Source organism: Cucurbita maxima, unplaced genomic scaffold (assembly GCF_002738345.1).
Source record: "Cucurbita maxima cultivar Rimu unplaced genomic scaffold, Cmax_1.0 Cma_Scf00036, whole genome shotgun sequence".
In the NCBI taxonomy this organism is placed as follows: Eukaryota; Viridiplantae; Streptophyta; class Magnoliopsida; order Cucurbitales; family Cucurbitaceae; genus Cucurbita; species Cucurbita maxima.
The window spans coordinates 1,650,409-1,672,025 of record NW_019272052.1 but is presented as its reverse complement, the minus strand read 5'-3'; the positions used below and the strand labels follow the sequence as shown (position 1 = coordinate 1,672,025).

General features: G+C 39.2%; 5 protein-coding genes and 1 pseudogene across 5 annotated transcripts; 1 reads left to right on the top strand and 5 right to left on the bottom strand.

Annotated features, from left to right (window-relative positions):
• The first annotated feature begins 4,066 nt into the window (after window positions 1-4,066).
• On the top strand, window positions 4,067-6,109 carry LOC111468277 (NAC domain-containing protein 35-like). Its single transcript, XM_023113443.1, has 3 exons — window positions 4,067-4,275; window positions 4,354-4,622; window positions 5,596-6,109. Exons 1-3 carry the CDS (start codon window positions 4,119-4,121, stop codon window positions 5,986-5,988), a joined length of 819 nt encoding a protein of 272 aa, XP_022969211.1. The 5' UTR covers window positions 4,067-4,118; the 3' UTR covers window positions 5,989-6,109.
• A 621-nt stretch (window positions 6,110-6,730) lies between these two features.
• LOC111468363 lies at window positions 6,731-7,737 on the bottom strand (annotated as a pseudogene).
• A 3,596-nt stretch (window positions 7,738-11,333) lies between these two features.
• On the bottom strand, window positions 11,334-12,375 carry LOC111468271. Its single transcript, XM_023113436.1, has one exon. It carries the CDS (start codon window positions 12,262-12,264, stop codon window positions 11,413-11,415), a length of 852 nt encoding a protein of 283 aa, XP_022969204.1. The 5' UTR covers window positions 12,265-12,375; the 3' UTR covers window positions 11,334-11,412.
• Window positions 12,376-13,471: 1,096 nt separating this feature from the next.
• Window positions 13,472-14,314, bottom strand: LOC111468071. Its single transcript, XM_023113121.1, has one exon. The coding sequence runs from the start codon at window positions 14,312-14,314 to the stop codon at window positions 13,472-13,474; it is 843 nt and encodes a 280-aa protein (XP_022968889.1).
• A 3,437-nt stretch (window positions 14,315-17,751) lies between these two features.
• Window positions 17,752-18,742, bottom strand: LOC111468272. The gene has a single exon (XM_023113437.1). The coding sequence runs from the start codon at window positions 18,698-18,700 to the stop codon at window positions 17,849-17,851; it is 852 nt and encodes a 283-aa protein (XP_022969205.1). The 5' UTR covers window positions 18,701-18,742; the 3' UTR covers window positions 17,752-17,848.
• A 1,526-nt stretch (window positions 18,743-20,268) lies between these two features.
• LOC111468274 lies at window positions 20,269-21,234 on the bottom strand. The gene has a single exon (XM_023113440.1). The coding sequence runs from the start codon at window positions 21,192-21,194 to the stop codon at window positions 20,352-20,354; it is 843 nt and encodes a 280-aa protein (XP_022969208.1). The 5' UTR covers window positions 21,195-21,234; the 3' UTR covers window positions 20,269-20,351.
• Window positions 21,235-21,617: the final 383 nt, after the last annotated feature.

Below are 21,617 nucleotides of genomic sequence, written 5' to 3'. Positions count from 1 at the left end.
TTTTTTTTTTTTTTTTTTTTTTTTGGGTATGTGTGGTGGTTAAGTGAATGTGGGTGTTGGGTTTTGAGAGGTGATGATTGATCATAAATGTAGTACCACAAGAGCAATAGGTTCATTTTTTGCAGGGACAGAGATATTTGTTTTTTAAACTGTAGCCCATGGCTGCTTTCTCTGCCCCTTTCTGAAAAGCATTCTTCTGCAAATTTGCAGAAAGAGAGAGAGTAATTGTTTTGGAAACTCCAAGAGAGAGGAAGATTCAAACTTTTTATGTTCAAAGTGATAGTAAGAGATGATGATTCATTGCCCAATATTGGGTTTTTTTGTTTGTCCCATTCCCCAATTTGCAATTCCCCTTTTAACTCATCATACCATCATTACTTTCAAAATCTCTATGAGATATCCACTTCCAACTATCCATAAAGACACCCCCGAGACACCCGTTCAACCGAGCATACGAGTGAAATCTGATACCATTTGTAACCACCCAAACCCACTACTAACATATATGATTTGTTTTGTATGTATTGCTACCAGTCTCATGATTTTAAAATACGTATATTAGAGAGAGGTTTCCACACACTTATAAGAAATGTTTCGTTCTCCTCTCCAATCGATGTCCAACACACAATCCACTCTCCTTTCTGTATGACCGTCAACTTCACGAGTTTAAAACGCGTCTGTTACATAGAGGAAGTTTTGTTTCTCTTTTCAACCGATATAAACTTATATGATTGAATCACGGAGATTAAAACGATAAGGTACGCCTTAAGAACATGTGGGTAGGGATAACGGATAAGCATTATCATGGGTGGCCCTTGAGGAAAAAGGGAACTGAAAGTGGGGTTGTATTTGTTGTACCCTATCCTTGCATTTTGGGTCCATGAAAGACACGTAAAGTTAGGGGTGATCAAACCCTAACAAAGTATGTACAGGCAGAAGGGTCCTTGTTTTTTGGGGCAACGTGACCTTAACTGGGGACCCTTTTTCCTCTCTGGCTATCTCTTATTGTCAACTTGGTGTGTCTGTGTGTGGTGGTCTCCATGTCTATCCATCACACTGTGGTAGCGTCTCCTTTGGTGCCCTTTAACATGTTTGGGATAGCTACTCACTTCATTTCTCCACCTGGGTCTAACCCATAAGAATAAGGGTAACGTGAACATAGCAGCTTAGTAGATAACGATATCAATTATCATCTCAAAGATTCATAGTTCGACATCTCACTCAGCTTTATGTAATTTCAATTGTGCTCGTTCAATGATTCTCAAACAACCCTATTTTTCCTTTTTTTCATGTGGCACCAACGGCTAAACATTTAACTCGGGCGCGCAAGAAATTTTGTATAACCTAAATACTACTGATTGCGTGTAGGGCATATATGGTACTTTTTCATACATAATCATAGTTATAATATTTATTAGGGTTTAGGGCTTCCTATAACCTAAGAATCTGACTAACCCGAATTACTCCAACCCAAACCATAAATGTTGGGTTGGGTTAATTTTTTTTTGTTTGGGCGGAATGTTTTGAAAATTGAAAAATGTTGGGTTGGGTTGACGTTTTTTTGTCGAGAATTCGAAAATAGGGTTACAATTCAACTCAACAAAAAACTGAAGGGTAAGTTGTGAATACTATTCGAGTTGCTCAGGTCACCAACTCAACCAACCCGAAATTTCGAAAAATCGAAAAAAATTTGGGCTATGTTGACAATTTTTTGTCGAAAATTTGAAAATAGGGTTACAACCTAACCTAACCTTACTCAAAACAAAGAGGTAAGTTGTGAATACTATTTGGGTTGCTGAGGACACGAACTCAACCAAATCCTAAATTTCGAGTTGATCTAAAGTTCGAAAGATTTCCCAAACCCAATTCCACTCAACCTGTTTACACTTTTAGAGGCCGAACACAGAAAAGTCACCTAATAAATAGAGTGGGGAATAGGGAAGATGATGAAGATGATGATGTTGAGACAGTGGGTAAAAGTGAATGGTGATGAAAATGATACAAATTCCTCTCAAGCTCTGAGAGTGAGAGTGAGAGTGCCAATTCCCATCCCCACCAAACCACACATTTTTGCAGCCCCACTGACAAAACCCATCTTCCTCCTCTTGTCTGTCTTCTCCATTCCCCTACATACCTCTCCTTCTAACCCCCACATTCATTTGGATTCATCTCTCCCTCTCCCTTCAAATCAAACCCTTTGGGACCTTTCTTTTCACTCGTCTCTCTTTAACTATGCCTTCTCATGATTTCATAAGTTTTAGCTCGACCCAATTAGACGACGTTTCGCTTACCAGCTTTGAAAAATTGCCCCTAAACCTAAGAACGAACATCTAGGATTGTTTCAAAAGCATAAAGTTCAGATTGAAACCGTAAATGACTTGTTGTTGTGGGCTAGGTTAGATGAGCTTGTTTGATGTATGAATAACGTGTATGTTGTTACTTGTGTTATGAAAATTGAATGAACTATGTGGTACATGTACCATGTTCATATGGTCATGTTTACGTTGAATACAACTCTCTGTGGAAATACTTGCACACTTTATTAAGACCCGAGAAGAGATTTACAAGACACTTGTAGAAACTACTATTTTGTATTACTTGAGATTTCTTGCGATTATATACTAAACTAATGATAAGTAATCCATTCCTAAAATTTCTCAATTTTTTTCTTAAGTATCTAAATCATTTTCTTAACATAAATATAGTCACCTATACCATGGTTGGACTTAACCCTATTGGACTAGTGATGATATTTTAGTTGTTTATACATAATGTGTGCGATCGCACAATGATTAGGAAACATTCTAAATAAGGGTGTGAAAATCTCTCTCTATGAAATGCGTTTTAAAAATCTTAAGGAGAAGTCAAGAGACAATATTTATTGGCAATGGGCTTGAGTTGTTACAAATGGTATCAGAGTCAGACATTGGGTGATATGCTAACGAGGAGGTTGAGCTCCAAAGGGGGTGGACACGAGGCGGTATGCCAGCAAGGTCATTGGAAATCGAAGAAGATGGATTGGAGTCCCACGTCAATTGGAGAATGGACCAATCGTTCAGTGGGATTGCTGAGAAAGACAGAAAGACTCCAATGTCAAATTATCATCAATTTTTCTTTTGAATTATTATTATTTTATTTTACTTTCTCTCTCTCTCTCTCTTTTTTTATGGTCAATTATTTGTGATATGAGAGAAAGACACCCTCTTTTCTTGCCTTTTCTTTTCTTTCTCTCTTTTAGAGACTTGGTCCTACTGATTAAAAAATCCTTCGACTTTAGCTTTTTTGTTTTTTGAACGGAGAATTATTTTGATCGACTAATACAAAATTTAAAGTCGGTGACGTAATGACACGAATAGAATTTACCGTCTATTTTCAAGTTGAATTCGATGGGATGATCGAGAGGTTCCCTTTTTGAATCATTAAGGTTAAATTGGAAAATAAAGATATGGGGAGGCCTATTTTCCATGGAGAAGGTGATCAAACAATCTTCCTAGTGTTGGGATTCCAAGAATATGATTCCAAGAATATAATCAAGCAAAGACCAAATTTCAAAAGACTCATTCAACCAAGAACAAGAGGATTGAAGAGACTTTAAGGATTGAAGAGACTCAAGACTTGCTCGGTTTTGAATTTGAAACTCCCATGTTCTTCTTTGAAATTGTGAGATCTCGAGAACCAAACATTTCTTAGAAGAGTGTGGAAATCTTTCCTTAGTAGACCCGTTTTAAAAATCGTGAAGCTAATGACCATACGTAGCTAGTCAAAATAAACAATATTCGCTGGGGGTGGACTTAAGTTTGGCAAAGAACCAAACAGCCCAAATTTGATGAATCAATGAGAAGAAGCCGCGTGGGCTCTACTTTGTTTTCTTTTTTTCTCCCTTTTTGTTGCGAAGTGGCCACAAAAATAACTCAAAGTTTCTGTTCTTGAGTTTCTTGACCAAGTCTCAAGTCTTCTTTTATGAGCAAAGACTTTAGAAAAGCTCCCAAAATTGTAGCTTGAACCATCGATAACTTGGCTTATAAATGTCTGCATGGGCCAATACCTTCATAACTCGTTGTACTAAAACAAGCAAACACTGCTGATCACTCTAAAAACCAGACATTTGTAGCACAGAAATGACATACCAAACTGATCTTCCTGGGTTTAGATTCCACCCCACAGAGGAAGAGCTTCTTGAGTTTTATCTAAAACATGTGGTTTCTGGCAAGAGGCTGCAGTTTGATCCTATTGGAACTCTTAATATCTATCATCATGATCCTTGGGAGTTGCCTGGTATGCATTGTTCAAAACATTGTTTGCTGCTCTGTTTGATTCAATGGATTGAAATGTGATGTGTTTTTGTGTGTGTAGGATTGGCAAGGATTGGAGAGAGAGAGTGGTACTTTTTTGTGCCAAGAGATAGGAAGCTTGGTGGGGGTGGGAGGCCGAATAGAACCACCAAAAATGGTTACTGGAAAGCCACCGGATCGGACAAAAAGATTGTTCGGTTATCAGATCCTAAACAACTCATTGGATTGAGAAAGACCCTTGTGTTCTACTCGGGAAGAGCGACTAGAGGAAGCAAGACTGATTGGATCATGAATGAGTATCGTTTTCCTGATAACTCACCATTGTCAAAGGTATCTGAGCGTTTCTTAACATAAATGTGTTTGATAACTGTTTCTTGGGAATCAGGAACTTTAAGATCCTATATTGGTGAGAGAGGAGAATGAAGCATTCCTTGTACGGGTGTGGAAACCTCTCTTTAGTAGATGCGTATTAAAATATTGAGGGGAAGCCTAGAAGGAAAGCTCAAAGAGAACAATATTAGCTAGCGGTGGACGTGGATTGTTACTAATGATATCAGAGCCAGACACCGGGCGGTGTGTCAAAGAGAACATTAGGCCCCCAAGGGAGTGAATTATGAGATCTCATATCGGTTGGAAAGGAGAATGAAACCTTCCTTATAAGGGTGTGGAAACCTCTCCCTAGTAGACACGTTTTAAAACCTCAAAGGGAAGCTCAAAGAGAACAATATCTACTAGCGGTGGACTTGAGCAGTTACAATGGTATCAGAGCCAGACACCGGGAGGTATGCCAGCGAGGATGCTGAGCCTCCAAGGGGGGTGGATTGTGAAATCCCACGTCGGTTGGAGACGAGACGAAGCATTCCTTATAAGGGTATGGAAACCTCTCCCTAGTAGATGCGTTTTAAAACCTTGAGGGGAAACTCAGAAGGAAAACCCAAAGAAGACAATATTTGTTAGCGGTGCACATGAACTGTTACAAATAGTATCAGAGCCAGACACCGGGCGATGTGCCAGCGAGGACCCTGGGCCCCTAAAGGGGGTGGATTCTGAGATCCCACGTTAGTCGGAGAAGAGAACGAAACATTCCTTAGAAGGGTCTAGAAATCTCTCCATAGTAGATGCGTTTTAAAACCTTGAGGGGAAGCCCAATGTGGAAACTCTCAATATCTATTAGCGGCGAGCTTCGGTTGTTACAGGAAGGAACGTTACTAAACGAGCTCTTATTGTCTTGCTATTCATTTCACTTAGAAGATATTATGAACTTTGTAATGATTCATCATGTTTTACATTGTTTGTAATGCAGGACATGGTACTATGCAAAATCTATAGAAAAGCAACTTCCTTGAAAGTGCTAGAGCAAAGGGCAGCCATGGAGGAGGAAGATGCTAAGCATTTGCAGGCTTCCTCTTCACCACCTGCATCACCATTTGAGTCCATTTCTTTTTGCAGCCAACAGGAAGAAATGGTTCCTTCTGTAATCCCAACCCATGAAGTTCTTAAGAAAGAAATAGTAGTGGCAGCCATGGTGGATAGAACAAAGGAAGAGAAAGCAGTGGAGCCAAAATTTACCTATACACCTTTGCAAATCCCATCAGAGCTGGATAAACTGGACATGGACTGGTCCCAAGACCTATTTTGGAGCCAACTTAACAGTCCATGGCTTCAAACTTTGACCCCATACATGCTTAATTTCTAACGTTTATGCATAGCAATAGCCCCATAGCCCCAAATATATAGGTTGTAGATCACCAGTCAATTTCCTTTCGTAACCGCTCAAGTTCACCGCTAGCCGATATTGTCTTCTTTGGGCTTTTTCTTATTGGCTTCCCCTCAAGGTTTTAAAACGTGTCTGTTAGAGACAGGTTTTCACACCCTTATAAGGAATACTTTGTTCTCCTCTCTAACTGATGTGCGATCTCACAATCCACCCCGTTAGGGGCCCAGCATCTAGTGTCTCGCTCTGATACCTTATAAGTGTGTGGAAACCTCTCCCTAGCAGATGTGTTTTAAAACCGTGAGGTTGACGGCGACACTTAACGGGCCAAAGTAGACAATATTTGCTTACAGTAGGCTTGAGTTGTTACACCTGCCCTTTTCATGTCAAACGTTTCCTTCCATTTGTTTGTTAGGACTAATAGTTGGCTTTTAAATTTACCTTGTGACTCTCTCTATGTATTGTAGGCATGAAACTTCAAAGTTCATCCAACTTGTATAAGCCTTATTGCATTTGAAAATAATAACACATTGTTTGATTAGCAAGATCCAAGTACCTGACTTGCATACAACATTTTTGACAGATATATCTAATATGGATCAAATCTTTACCCTGAAAATGGCCAAATTTCTGCCTGACCCCATGTTTCTTACATGATTTAATCGGATCAAGACAATCATGAGATGAAAAATAGAGATTCTTGCTCATAAATTTGGAGGTATGGCAAAGAAAAGTATCATTATGAACTCAAAATTGTACAAAATCTATGCCCATGAACATTGCTGATATCATGTACAGTATTCATAATGTTTTTATCTAGTTGCTAAGAATGTTGAGGAGGGATACTCTAGTTTTGATCAATCGTCGAAACACGCGCTCGATTGTTCGTTCCAAATCTCGAGTGCCTAGCTCCAACTTTTCAAGATGGTTTTGGACATTCTCAAACGCTTGAGTAGTGTCCTTGCCTTTGCTTGGCTTTTGGCATGTAACAGAGTTCAATGCATTGTCCATATTGGAAAATTCATTGAGTTCTGCCTCTACTTCAGGACACACTTCTCTCTTGCTATGCATTACACTAAGAATTGACCAACTAGACTTTGTCTTAGTCTTCTTCCCTGAGATGAGCAAAAATAAGGACTCAAAAAGTCTAAGACTAATCGCTTCCACCTCTTCCAACAAGCTAACCATGGCTACAACGTTGTTGTCACTACCGACCGTCGTGTTCCTTTTCGTGTCGATGCTCCGATTAGTATTATGAGCCTTTTGGATTGCTCTCTTTACAACTTTTCTAGAGGCCAAGTATTTCTTGATCTCATTTGTCATCTCGGATCTTCGTCGAATCGCCGAGTTAAGCTCACGAACACACTCCTTTGTGTGGATCAAAGCATCCTTAGCTGAGCTGCACATATCAAGCAGCCTAAGAGATCCATCCAACAACTCATCAAACCATTTCTCTCCACATTGTCTAACAAAAGCTTCTTGAATGGAGGGTAGCAAGAGTAACTTTTGACGCATTCATGCAAATCTTCTAGGCCACAAAGCTGTTGGCTTATGGACGACGAGGACGACAACGACGAATCAAAGTCTCTTAGTCTAGTCAAGTGCTCATCACATTGTGAAATGAGAGGGTGTGGTCTTGATGGCAAGCTGTTTGAGCGAGTATGGTATTTGGTTTGCTTGTTTGAAGAAAAGCCAGCCATGTTTCTATCTCAACAAGAGAGAAAGAGAGGCTTGAAGATGAAAGGAAAATGTATATTGACAAGTCTTTCATCATCAATATATATCAGTAAGTGAAGGAGATAAGAACAAGATATCATGAATGAGATTTGGATCTAAACCACCATGAACAAGCTAACCACTGGGATTTTGATTAATTATTATACATGATTCTCTTAGAAACATAAACTAAGGCAGCCTGGTCTGCCTCCATGGAGACAAGAAGGTTGTTCCACACATGAACACATGGGGGAACATTGAGAATTCATCTTCCTTCTCTTTATCAAAGTGGTTATGTGCAATTAATGATATCTCAGCATTGTTCTTGCCATGTCTCCCACCACTATGTCAATAGCTTCTTTATATCTTCAATATCCTTTTTAGTATTCCGCAAAATCTGCCATGCACGAGCGGTGTTGAAAGAGCTGCCTTTTCTTAATATCAAATGGAAAACAATGACACGCTTGCATTATTAATCTTAATTATATGTGCACATGCTTAGTTTAGTTTTTTTTTTTTTTTTTTGGTTCCCTCCTCTTCTTGGTGTGAGGTCCCATGTAACAGAGTATTTCTTATAAGGGTGTGAAAATCTCTCCCTAACATACGCATTTTAAAATCGTGAGTTGGATGACAATACGTAACGAGCTAAAGCGGTAATATCTGTTAGCGGTGGGCTTGAGCTGTTACAAATGATATCAGAATCAGACACCAGGCAGTGTGTCAGCGAGAACGCTGAGCCTCGAGAGAGGTGGATTGTGAGGTTCCACTTCGATTGGAGAGGGGGACGAAGTATTCCTTATAAGGATGTGGAAATCTCTCCCTAGCATATGCGTTTTTAAATCGTGAGGCTGATAGCGAACGTAACGGGCCAAAGCGGACAATATCTGTTAGCAATGGACTTGGTTCATTATAAATGGTATTAGAGCCATACACCAAACAGTGTGCCAGCGAGAACGCTGGGTCTCAAGAGGGGTGGATATCGAGGTCCCATGTCGGTTGGAGAGGAGAACAAAACATTTCTTATAAGGGTGTGGAAGCCTCTCTCTAGTAGACATGTTTTAAAATCGTGAGGCTAACGACGATACATAACGAGAAAAAGCAGATAACATTTGCTAGCGGTGGGCTTGAGCTATGAACATCAACGGTCATTATATATATATATATATATATATATATATATTTTGAAATTAGGTTCAAGATCAAATGAGCCCAAGATCAATTTGACTCAAAGCTCAAATCCAATTAATTAAGCTTAAAACCAAAAATTCAAGCCCCAAACCCATCAAAGCTCAAGCCTATAATATGCCATGGATCTACTCCATATTAAGAACCCAAAGATATTCAATAGCACTTGGAAGACATCTAGAAAGTCATAACACTTCTTGAACCGACTTTGAAACTCTTGAAGATCAAAGATGTTTTGATGATTAGAAGACGTTAAGAACTGCATACTTTGAAGATTAGAATGCTTTAAAGATGGAATTTTTTTTGAATACCAGTAGACTTTGAAGACAAGTTAAATATTCAACTTCAAGACCAAGAGAAAGAATCTGATATCCTCTATTTTGAGCTTAAGACGGCATGGTCTTGTTTATAGATTCAACCCAAACACACCAAGACCACGGATTTCACAACCTTGGCTAGCCATGATTGCTGTGCTATACCTTTATTACAGTCAGCTGCTGCTCCAAATCAATGGTGAATGGCCAACCCAAGTTCATACAGACATCCCTTCATTTGCACTGAAATTACCCTCGCCTTAGCTATAAACATCCAACACCCTCAGCTATCTACACTCACCGAGCACAAGAGTCTTGCTTTAGAGATGGTTTACACTGAGATATAGTGTAAGGACCTACTTGTTACTTGAGATCCTATTCATCTCTTAAACCTCGATCAGGACCCAGGTCAAAAACCTGAGCAGATCCTTTTCTGACCCAATTCTTGGGGCTTACTTCCTAGCCTCCGTGGGAGTACTGACTAACGTTATAGGTCTTTAGGCGGCCGGAAAGTTGCCACGAGTAAGTCCGTTGGGAAGACCGAAGACAGTTCTCTGTGCACCGAGCTTGGCCTGTTTGCATTATACCTACCCAAAACAACTCTGTGTGTTTCTCCCCTCTGTATCTCCTTAATATATACAGCAACCAAGGGAGACAATTTGGAACTTCATCTGCTTCAAATTTTTAGGAATCAGTGCATGTTTAGCCATTTTCCTTTGGGACATATAGACACTGATGTGGCAATGTTTCCTCTCTACCAAGCTTACAACTCACGTCTAAATTAAAATAAATCCCTTCAGATCTGTTTATAGCATAAAAAATTTAACTTGTTCTGCTACTATGGATACAAGAAGGTTGCTTCACATATGCATATTGGTGATAAGCTTGAAAATGCATCTTCTTTTGTCTTACATATTAAACTGGTTATGTGCCATTGCAGCTCATTGTTCATTAGTTTAATCCTAAACGATTGGTTACAACCTATTTAACTTCATTATTATATGCATAATCGAATCAAATTGTCCCTTAGTTGAAAGACAGCCTACATAACATTACAATAAACTTAATCACAGGCTTCTTTGTGGTTCTTGTGCCTATCAACATTGTGAGACAAATGGAATCTTTGACAGCATGGCTAATTTGAATACTTAGCTTCATCAGGTAACTTTGGTTTACTAGTTGCCAGTGTTTAAGCCAATATGGTGAGTTGGATGATGGGTAGTTTTTTTTTTCTTACCCTCCATTGTTCAAGGCGAGCATGGTGTATGTTTAGATGATATTGAGCTCAAATCATGTAACCGCCTAAACCCACCACTAACAGATATTGTCTGTTTTGGTCGGTTACGTGTCACCATCAGCCTCAGTTTTAAAATGCGTTTGTTAGGGAGAGGTTTCCACACCCTTACAAGGAATGCTTCGTTCCTCTCTCCAATCGACGTGGAATCTCACAATCCACCCCTCTTGGAGAACCAACGTACTTGCTGGCACACTGCCCGGTGTCTGGCTCTGATACCATTTGTAACAGTCCAAGCCCACCGCTAACAGATATTGTCCGCTTTGGCCCATGTCGCCATTAATCTTGCAGTTTTAAAACACATATACTAGGGAGAGGTTTCCACACCCTTACAAACAATGCTTTGTTCCCCTCTCCAACCAATGTGAGATCTCACAAATCATCATGATTTTTACGATCTCTACCAAATCTCCAACTCATAACCTATTCAGATCTGTTTATATCATAAAGGATTGCTTCACACTTGTTAAAGCTAAACACGTTCAGATCAGCTAGTTGTTGATTACTTAAATCCCACATGAAGATACAACTTGATTAGTTTTATTATAATACATATAATTATATCAAAATGTCTCTAAGATGATAGGCAACCTGCCTACCCCTACATGAAAGTTAATCACAGGCTTCCATGTGATTCTTATGCTTATCACCAATCGTTGATAGTTGAGACAACTCAAATATTTGACAGGAGTGACAATTTGAATTCGAACATGCCGCGTTTTACTGGGAAGGATCGAACCATGGGAACGAATCTATATGGCTATCAAACGAGAGTTTAAGCCAAAAGGGAAAAGACATTCATAATTGCAAAAAAGTTATAGAAAGGTATCTATATTTGTATTAAACATGTATTGTGATGTTTACATCTACAAAAATGAACTTTGATGGAGTTGGCTATTAGTGATTTAGGGTGTTAAGAAAGGAGACTCTATTCTTGATAAGACGCCTAAATAATCGCTCGAGATCTTCTTCGAGATCATGAATACTCGACTCGAAGTTTCTCAGCATGTTTTGCAAATCTTCAACTTGAACAAGGGAATCAGATTTCCTGGTGATTGAATACAATGCAGCATCCACCATTTGTACTTCATTTCCATTTGAGTCTTCATCTTTGGTAGCCACTTTCTTGGCTTGAACCAACTTGGAAACCAAAGACCATCTGCTCATCTTTGATGGCACCTTTGGTCCTGCTACAAATGATAGCAAGGACTCAAGGCTGTTACACGTGATGGCTTCTGCCTCTTTTAACAAGCTAACGATCTCTGAACTTTCATCACTTTTTTGGAAACTTAGCCTTTCCATTCCCTTCAAGGCCTTGTGGATTGCCTTCTTTATCATCTTCCTTGAGTTCAAATACTTCTGAACATCACCAACGATGTCGTCTCCTCGTCTTCTACGCAAAGTCGACTCGAGTTCATGTGTGCTTTCTTTTGTTTGCATCAATGCATCCTTAGCCATAGCACACAAGTCCAAGAGCTTGAGAGATCCTTCTAGTAAGTCATCAACAGATTTGTTGTCAACAAGAGCTTGTTGGGTAAGGGGTAAAATAAGCAACTTATCAATGCAATCATGTAAATCTTGAAGAGCATCAAGTTTTTGGCACAAAGAAGAAGAGGAAGAAGTGGCTTCAGAGGCCTTCAATCTGCAGAGATGTTCATCAACCTCATCCACAACTGGGTGGGGCTTTGAGGGCAAACTGTTTGAACGGATGTGGAATGATTTCTTTTGGTTTGCAGCAAAGGAATCCATATTGTTTTACAAAAGCTGAAGCTTATGAACTACAAAAGAGGTAGAGCAGTTTCATCTTTTGGCCTTCAAGGAGGCATATTTATATAACTTTGGCTGAGGTAGACATGAGGAATCTCATTATGAGATACAACCTAATAAATTTATTATTATTGTATATAATTAAATCAAATTGTCTCTTGGATAAAAGACAACCTGCATGACAAGCTTCCATGTGATTCTTGTGCCTATCACCATTGCTGAGACAATTGGAATCTTTGACAGCAATGCTGATTTCAATGCTTAGCTTCATCTGGTAACCTTGGTTAGCTAATTGACTCTAGTTAACAAAACTCAGCTTAAGGCTTTAAGCCTAGTGGGGAAAATCATATTGGAAGAGAAAAACACATTTTAGTACAAACACATTTTAGTACAAGAAATGTCTGATATGAAGGGAACAAGTACATGTCAATTACCGTTGAGCCTCCTATTAGTCTTTTTTTCCCTTCTTGTGAGATCCCACATCGGTTGAAGAGGGGAACGCATTTTTTAGAAGGGTGTGGAAATCTCTCCCTAACAGACATGTTTTAAAACCGTGAGGCTGATGACGTTACACAACAGGTGAAAGCAGACAATATCTGTTGAGAATTGTTGGGAGAGAGTCCCACGTTGGCTAATTTAGGGAATGATCATGGATTTATAGGTAAGAAATACATCTTCATTAGAATGAGATCTTTTGGGGAAACCCAAAGCAAAGCCATGAGAGTTTATGCTCAAAGTGGACAATATCGTATTATTATGAAGAGTCGTGATTCCTAACAATATCTACTAGTGGTGGGCCTGAGCTGTTACACTTCGTTTTCGTAAACAGTTTGCAATCCTGACAGTTAAAACAAATAACGTGTAGAGTTAAAAGACCGAAATGGTGAGATGGATGATGGGAAGTCTTTACTTTGGACTAAGTCTACGATACAAGTCAAAACGTTTCGTACCAATGGAGTTAGTATCCTTACATACTAAGGATCGTCCTCACTTCTATTTCACATAAGGCTATGTTCGCATTCTCAACAATACTAATATTGCAAGAAGTTAGCTAGAGAAGAAGATGATATAGAATTCACAATCTTGGTTGAAATGTATTTGTATATATATGTCTATGTATGGGTGTTTACATCTGACAAAAATGGATCCATTGGAATGGACTATGCAACTATTTCCTAAGCTTTCATCCCTAGTAATTTAGGATGTTTAGAAAAGCGACTCTGTTCTTGATAAGACGTCGATATAGACTCTCGAGATCTTCTTCGATGTCACGAATACACAACTCCAATTTCTTCAGTGAGTTCTGCACATCTTCACCTTGCACAAGGATATCAAATTTGTGATTGATGATTGAATATAATGCAGCATCCACCATCTCTACTTCGTTTCCATCTTTGCAGGCTACTCTCTTAGATTGCATCAACTTAGAAACCAAAGACCATTTGTTCATCTTTGATGGCAACTTTGGTCCAGCTAGAAAGGACAACAAGGATTCAATGGTGCTATATGTGACCACTTCTGCCTCTTTGAATAAACTGACAATTTCTGAATTTTCATTGCTTTTTTGGGAACTTGTTCTTTCCATTCCCTTCAAGGCCTTGTGGATTGCCTTCTTCATCATCTTCCTTGAGTTCATATACTTTTGAACATCAACTACAATGTCATCTCCTCTTCTTCGGCGCAACGATGACTCGAGTTCATGTGCACATTCTCTCATCTGTGATATCATATCCTTAGCCATAGTACACAAATCCAAGAGCTTGAGAGATCCTTCTAGAAACTCATCAACTGATTTGTTGTCAACAATAGCTTGATGGGTGAGCGGCAAAAGAAGCAACTTATCAATGCAATCATGCAAATCTTGAAGACCATCAAGTTTTTGGCACAAAGAAGAAGATGAAGAAGTGGCTTCACAGGCCTTCAATCTGCAGAGATGTTCATCAACTTCATCCACAACTGGATGTGGCTTTGAAGGCAAACTGTTTGAACGGATGTGGAATGATTTCTGTGCGTTTGTAGCAAAGGAATCCATTTTTTTTTTTTTTTTACAAAAGAACAGCCAAAGAAGTTTCAGCTTGAGTTCATCTTTGGAGCTTCAAGGGGCTATTTATATAACTTGGCTAAGGGAGGCAAGAGGAATCTCAAGCTCATCTAATTATAATTAAGTAATTAATCTGCAGAAGCTAATAATTCAGCAATGTTCATGCCATGTCTCCCTCCCACCTCTTTTTTATCACCATTATTGATACTAATTTCTTTATAATCCATTGGATGTATCTGACACAAAAGCCATTTGTTCATAACTCATAGCTGTATTGAAATCGAGTGTCTCCTACATATACAAGGCCAATTGAGCTGTATAAAAATATAGAACTGTGTCTGCTTCTGCAGAGGACAAGACTGTGGCTTTACACATGCAAATGTGTGAGAATCTTCTTCCTCCCAATGCATTGAATTGTAAAGGGCTTTCCCCTCTTTAGTCGCTTGCTCAATGCCTCTATTATCTACTTCATATTCTGCAATAGATTGCTGAATAATCTTTGCATTATGAAAAACAAGAGTGCTGTTGACAGAGTTGACATTTTACAGGAATGGTGCTGCCATATTTATTTTTGTCATTTCCAGCTTTTTACATTTGATAAAATTACATTAAGACAGCCTTCGGTACTTTGAGGTCCTTGAATCATGGAAGGATGGAACCATAAGGCATTTACCGTAATGGTCCGAGTCCACCACTAACAGATATTGTCCTCTTTGGATTTTCCCTTTCGGGCTTCCCCTCAAGGTTTTTAAAACGCGTCTGCTAGGGAGAGGTTTCCACACCCTTATAAAGAATGTTTCGTTATCCTCCCTAACCGACGTGAGATCTCACATTTTAATACATTTTTCCCTTTTCCTTTCTAATTTCTGCTAACAAAGAAAGGCAAGATCAGAAACGCTGACTCATGATGTTCTCAATCATCATGATGTGATTGACTTTTCTTCTTGTCAAGATAAGTAATGTAGGATAATAAGCATGATCGTTGAAGGACAACGAGCCTTCCACAAATCTTCACAATGATATAATATTGTCTACTTTAGGATGAAAAAAAACTCTCGTGGCTTTACTTTTAGTTTCACCCAAAAGCCTCATACCAATAGAGGTAATTGTGTCCACTTATGTGCCATGGATCTTTCCCTTTCTTAGCCAATGTAGAACTTTTGTTGCACCTAAAAATCTTCCCTTCGAACAAATATGTCCACTCACAACAACAATTCCTCATCGAGACAATATTCATGTGAGATCCCACATCGGTTGGAGAGCGGAACGAAGCACTTTATAAGGATGTGGAAACTTCTTCCTAGTAGACGCGTTTTAAAACCGTGAAGCTGACGGCGATACGTAATGGATCAAAGCGGATAATATCTGTTAGCGGTGGGCTTGGGTTGTTACAGTCCAAACATAAGCACAAATTCCACCAATTAACAAGAAGAGTTTATATTTGCTCTTATGAAAGCGAGTTGGGAAAACACCTAGATAGAGCACGACTTAGACCTACTATTTCTCCTTTCTCAAACTCAGAGCATTTCTAAACACGCAACTAGGTATAGACCATAGTTTTGATACCAATTGTTAAGAACAACAAACCTTCCACGTACTTTTGCAATGGTATGATATTCTCCACTTTAGGAATAAGTCCTCGGGATGATTTCACCCCAAAAAACCTCCTCCTAGTGGAAATAGTTGTCCTTACATATATACCATGGGCATCTCCCTCCCATAGCCAATATGGTACTTACTTCTACACCACAGATCTTCCACAGTTCTAATTAACGCCCAGCTCTATTTGCATCCTCAACCTCAATAGTTCTTGACATAATAGCCATATGAAACGCATCACCATGAGCAGTTAATACCAACCAAAAGCCATGGATTTTGTTGCATTAGATATAAGGAACTAACAATGATTCAAACAAACAAAGATTGTTACCCTTCAAACTGATACATATAACCGTTGCTGCTGTATTCCACAACCATCAACAGGATAAACCATAGCTGTAGTGTCATATCTTTGTTGCTTCAGCCTCTGATCTTTGGTGAACAGCCAACCAATGTTCATACCGACATGCCTTCATACCTTAACTACAAATATCCAACCAACTGCAAGCTCTATAAGCTATCTCTGTGTTCTTCCCCTCTTTATTTGCTCAAATATATACCAGTTAGCAAGGGAGACGTTTAGAGGCTCATCTGCTTTGACTTTTCAGGAATTGGCGCATGTTTAGGCATCTTCCGGTTGGATCTAGACACTGCTGGTGCAATGTTTCCTCTCTACCAAGTCCCCAACTCATATCTATATTAAATTACAACTAAACAATGATATATGTCTGCCACTGTGGGGGGCATAATGAATAGTTTTCAATTTTGTATATCAAATTGGTAATCAATCTTGCATCATATCTCGACAATGTTCCTCGTGATGATATGCAGCCTTATTAGCTGTATTATTGTACATATAATTGAATCAAGTTGTCTGTTAGATGAAAGACAGCCTGCATAACGTTGCATGAAAATTAATTTCAGGCGTCCATGTGATTCTTGTGCTCATCACCATTGTTTGGACACTTGGAATCTTTGACAGCAATGCCAATTTGAATACTTGGCTTCATTAAGTAACCATGGTTTACTAATTGACCTCTAGTTAACATACCAAAGTTTAAGCCTAGAGGGGAAAATCATTTTGGAAGAGAGAAACAGTCTTTTCTTTTTTTTTTATCACAGTTTGCAATTTTCTCTCGGTTTTATGTAATATCTCAAGCTCACCACTAGCCGATATTGTCCTCTTTACGCTTTCCCTTATGGGATTCTCCTAAGATTTTAAAACGCGTTTTCTAAGGAGAGGTTTTCACACCCTTATAAGGAGTGTTTCGTTCCCCTCTGCAACCAACGTGGGATCTCACAATCCACCCCCTTGGGGGCCGGCGTCTTCGCTGTCATACCATCCGATGTTTGACTCTAATACCATTTGTAACAGCGCAAGCCCACCGCAAGCAAATATTGTCCTCTTTGGGCTTTCCTTTATGAGGTTAAGGTTTTAAAACGCATCTACTAAGGAGAGGTATTCACACCCTTATAAGGAGTGTTTTGTTTCCCTCTCCAACCAATATATGATCTCACGATTCACCCTCTTGGAGGCTAGCGTCCTTGCTGGCATACCGCCGATGTTTGGCTCTAATACATTAGTAACTGCCCAAGCCCAAGCCCACCGCTAGCAGATATTGTCTTTTTTGGGCTTCCCCTCAAAGTTTTAAAACGCGTCTACTAGGGAGAGGTTTCCACACCCTTATAAAGAATGCTTCGTTCCTCACTCCAACAGTCGTGGGATCTCACCGTGAAGAGAGAAACACAAGGTTGATATTGCAAGAAGTTAGCTAGAGATGAGGATGATATTGAATTCAAAATTTTAGTTCGCATTTGCACACAAGTTATGAAATGTATTTGTATAAATTGTATATGTACTGTGGTGTTTACATTTCCCATAAATGGATTCTATTTGACTATGATACTATTTCTAAGCTCTCATCCTTAGTGATTTAGGATGTTAAGAAAGGAGACTCTATTCTTGATAAGATGTCGATATAGACTCTCGAGATCTTCTTCGATGTCACGAATACACAACTCCAATTTCTTCAGTGAGTTCTGCACATCTTCTACTTGCACAAGGAAACCAGATTTGTGAGTGGTGATTGAATACAATGCAGCATCCACCATTTGTACTTCATTTCCATTTGAGTCTTCATCTTTGGTAGCCACTTTCTTGGGTTGAACCAACTTGGAGACCAAAGACCATCTGCTCATCTTTGATGGCACCTTTGGTCCTGCTACAAATGATAGCAAGGATTCAAGGCTGTTACATGTGACAGCTTCTGCCTCTTTTAACAAGCTAACAATTTCTAAACTTTCATCACTTTTTTGGGAACTTGGCCTCTCCATTCCCTTCAAGACCTTGTGGATTGTCTTCTTTATCATCTTCCTTGAGTTCAAATATTTCTGAACGTCACCGACGATGTCGTCTCCTCGTCTTCTACGTAAAGTCGACTCGAGCTCATGTACAGATTCTTTCATTTGTGATAAAACATCCTTAGCCAAAGCACACACGTCCAAGACCTTGAGAGATCCTTCTAGCAAGTCATTGACTGATTGGTTGTCAACAAGAGCTTGATGGGTGAGCGGCAAAACAAGCAACTTATCAATGCAATCATGTAAATCCTGAAGACCATCAAGTTTTTGGCACAAAGAAGAAGATGAAGTGGTTTCAGAGGCCTTCAATCTACAGAGATGTTCGTTAACTTCATCCACAACTGGATGTGGCTTTGAGGGCAAACTGTTTGAACGGATGTGGAATGATTTCTTGGAGTTGGCAGCAAAGGAATCCATCTTTTTTACAAAAGGCTAAGCCAATGAATTGTAGAACAGCCAAAGGAGTTTCAAGTTGACTTCATGTTTTGGCCTTCAGGAGGCTATTTATATCACCGAGGGAGACACAAGGAATCTCAAACTCATCTAATTGTAATAAATTAATGATTTAGCAATGTCCACGTTTTGTCTCCCTCCCACCTCTTTGTGTAGAGGACAAGATTGTCGCTTTACACATGCAGCCGTGTGAGAATCTTCTTCCTCCAATGCACTGAATTAATTTTCTATTTTCAGAGATATCTGGGGATGCTCGTGCTTGCTTTCTCAATGCCTCTATTATATACTTTATACGATGCAGTAGATTGTAGAGCACCATACAGAAAGCAATGGTGCTTCCATATTCATTCTCTCATTTTCAACCTCTTACATTTGACAAAGTTTGACTACTCGACGAATCCATGATAGATTTCAAATTTTATTTGTTTACACCCGGCTACAATCACACTTTTTTTGGTAGCGTACTTTGTGATTGTGTGGCACTCACTCCCAACACGGAATGAGTCAAGCCAACTTGGATTTGCGTCGCCTACAACCGGAAAACATATACTAAAGCTTATAACCCTGTTTTGAGAGGAAGGTTTTAGAAAATAGAGAAATTTTTGAAAGCGAGTTTGAAAGTAAAAGATTTGAAAGCAACGTTATATAACTATAATTTAAAGGCAACACAACGGCTTAAATAGCATATAACTTTTTGAGTAGGGAGAATTTGACAACTAGTCGCATCTCATGTAATATATTTTGAGGCAATTCAAGTCTAGTAGACCTATACGTGATTTTGTCGAATGGTCATACCTCGTTAACAAGTAGTCAGTACATTCGGAGGCAATTGGAACCTTATCTGCTTTGACTTTTCAGGAATCCGCGCACGTTTAGGTATCGTCCATTTGGTTTTGGACATTGCTGTGGCAATGTTTCCTCTCTACCAAGTCTCCAACTCATATCTATATTAAATTAAACGTATTCAGATCTGGGCTTCCATGTGATTCTTGTGCTCATCACCATGTCTGAGACAATTGGAATATTTGACAGCAATGCCAATTTGAATACTTAGCTTCATTAGATAACCTTGGTTAACTAATTAACCTCTAGTTAACATACCACAGTTTAAGTCTTCCTAGAAACTCTAATAGACGCGTTTTAAAATTTTGAGAGAAAGCCCTTGAAGGAAAAGTCAAAAGAGGACAATATCTTCTAGCGGTGGGCTTGAGTTGTTACAAATGGTATTTGATAAGAGCCAAACACCAAGTAGTGTGCTAGCGAAGGCGCTGGCCCCCAAGAGGGGTGGATTATGAGATCCCACGTCGATTGGAAAGGAGAACGAACCATTCCTTATAAGAGTGTGGAAATCTCTCCCTAGCAGACGTAGATTTTCCTAATCTTATCTCCATGATTATGTCGTTCACTTTAGACTAAGTTGGCTATGATCTTACTCTTTGGATTCAAATAGTTAGCTATCAACAATACTAATATTGCAAAAAGTTAGCTAGAGAAGAGGATGGTTTGCTTTGCAAAAAGGTTATGAACTGTATTTGTATATGTATTGTGGTGTTTACATCTGACAAAAATGGATCCATTGGAATGGACTATGCAACTATTTCCTAAGCTTTCATCCTTAGTAATTTAGGATGTTTAGAAAAGCGACTCTGTTCTTGATAAGACGTCGATATAGACTCTCGAGATCTTCTTCGATGTCACGAATACACAACTCCAATTTCTTCAGTGAGTTCTGCACATCTTCACCTTGCACAAGGATATCAAATTTGTGATTGATGATTGAATCTAATGCAGCATCCACCATCTCTACTTCGTTTCCATCTTTGCAGGCTACTCTCTTAGATTGCATCAACTTAGAAACCAAAGACCATTTGTTCATCTTTGATGGCAACTTTGGTCCAGCTAGAAAGGACAACAAGGATTCAATGGTGCTATATGTGACCACTTCTGCCTCTTTTAATAAACTGACAATTTCTGAATTTTCATTGCTTTTTTGGGAACTTGTTCTTTCCATTCCCTTCAAGGCCTTGTGGATTTCCTTCTTCATCATCTTCCTTGAGTTCATATACTTTTGAACATCAACTACAATGTCATCTCCTCTTCTTCGGCGCAACGATGACTCGAGTTCATGTGCACATTCTTTCATCTGTGATATCATATCCTTAGCCATAGTACACAAATCCAAGAGCTTGAGAGATCCTTCTAGCAACTCATCAACTGATTTGTTGTCAACAATAGCTTGATGGGTGAGCGGCAAAAGAAGCAACTTATCAATGCAATCATGAAAATCTTGAAGACCATCAAGTTTTTGGCACAAAGAAGAAGATGAAGAAGTGGCTTCACAGGCCTTCAATCTGCAGAGATGTTCATCAACTTCATCCACAACTGGATGTGGCTTTGAAGGCAAACTGTTTGAACGGATGTGGAATGATTTCTGTGCGTTTGTAGCAAAGGAATCCATTTTTTTTTTTTTTTTTACAAAAGAACAGCTAAAGCAGTTACAACTTGACTTCCATGTTTTGGCCTCAGAGGCCTATTTATATTGGCTGAGGGAGACATGCGGAATCTCAGGCTCATCTCTGCAGAAACAAATAATGCAGCAATGTTCATGGCATGCTCCCCTCCCACCCTTTCCTTATCTCCACCATTATTAATGCTAATTTCTTTATATTCAAATGGATGTATCTGACACATGATCCATTTCTTTAAAAAACTGAAAATTAAGTGTCTGCCAGTTTGCTCACACGTGTTCTTGGTGCAGGAGCGAGCATCTTTCTGTATTCGAGGCAGTGGCATCAGTTTTGTTGGCTCGTCTTGAAAATGCTGATCTGGGTCTCATTCTGCAGAGGACAAGATGTTGCTTTACACATGCAAGCGTGTGGGA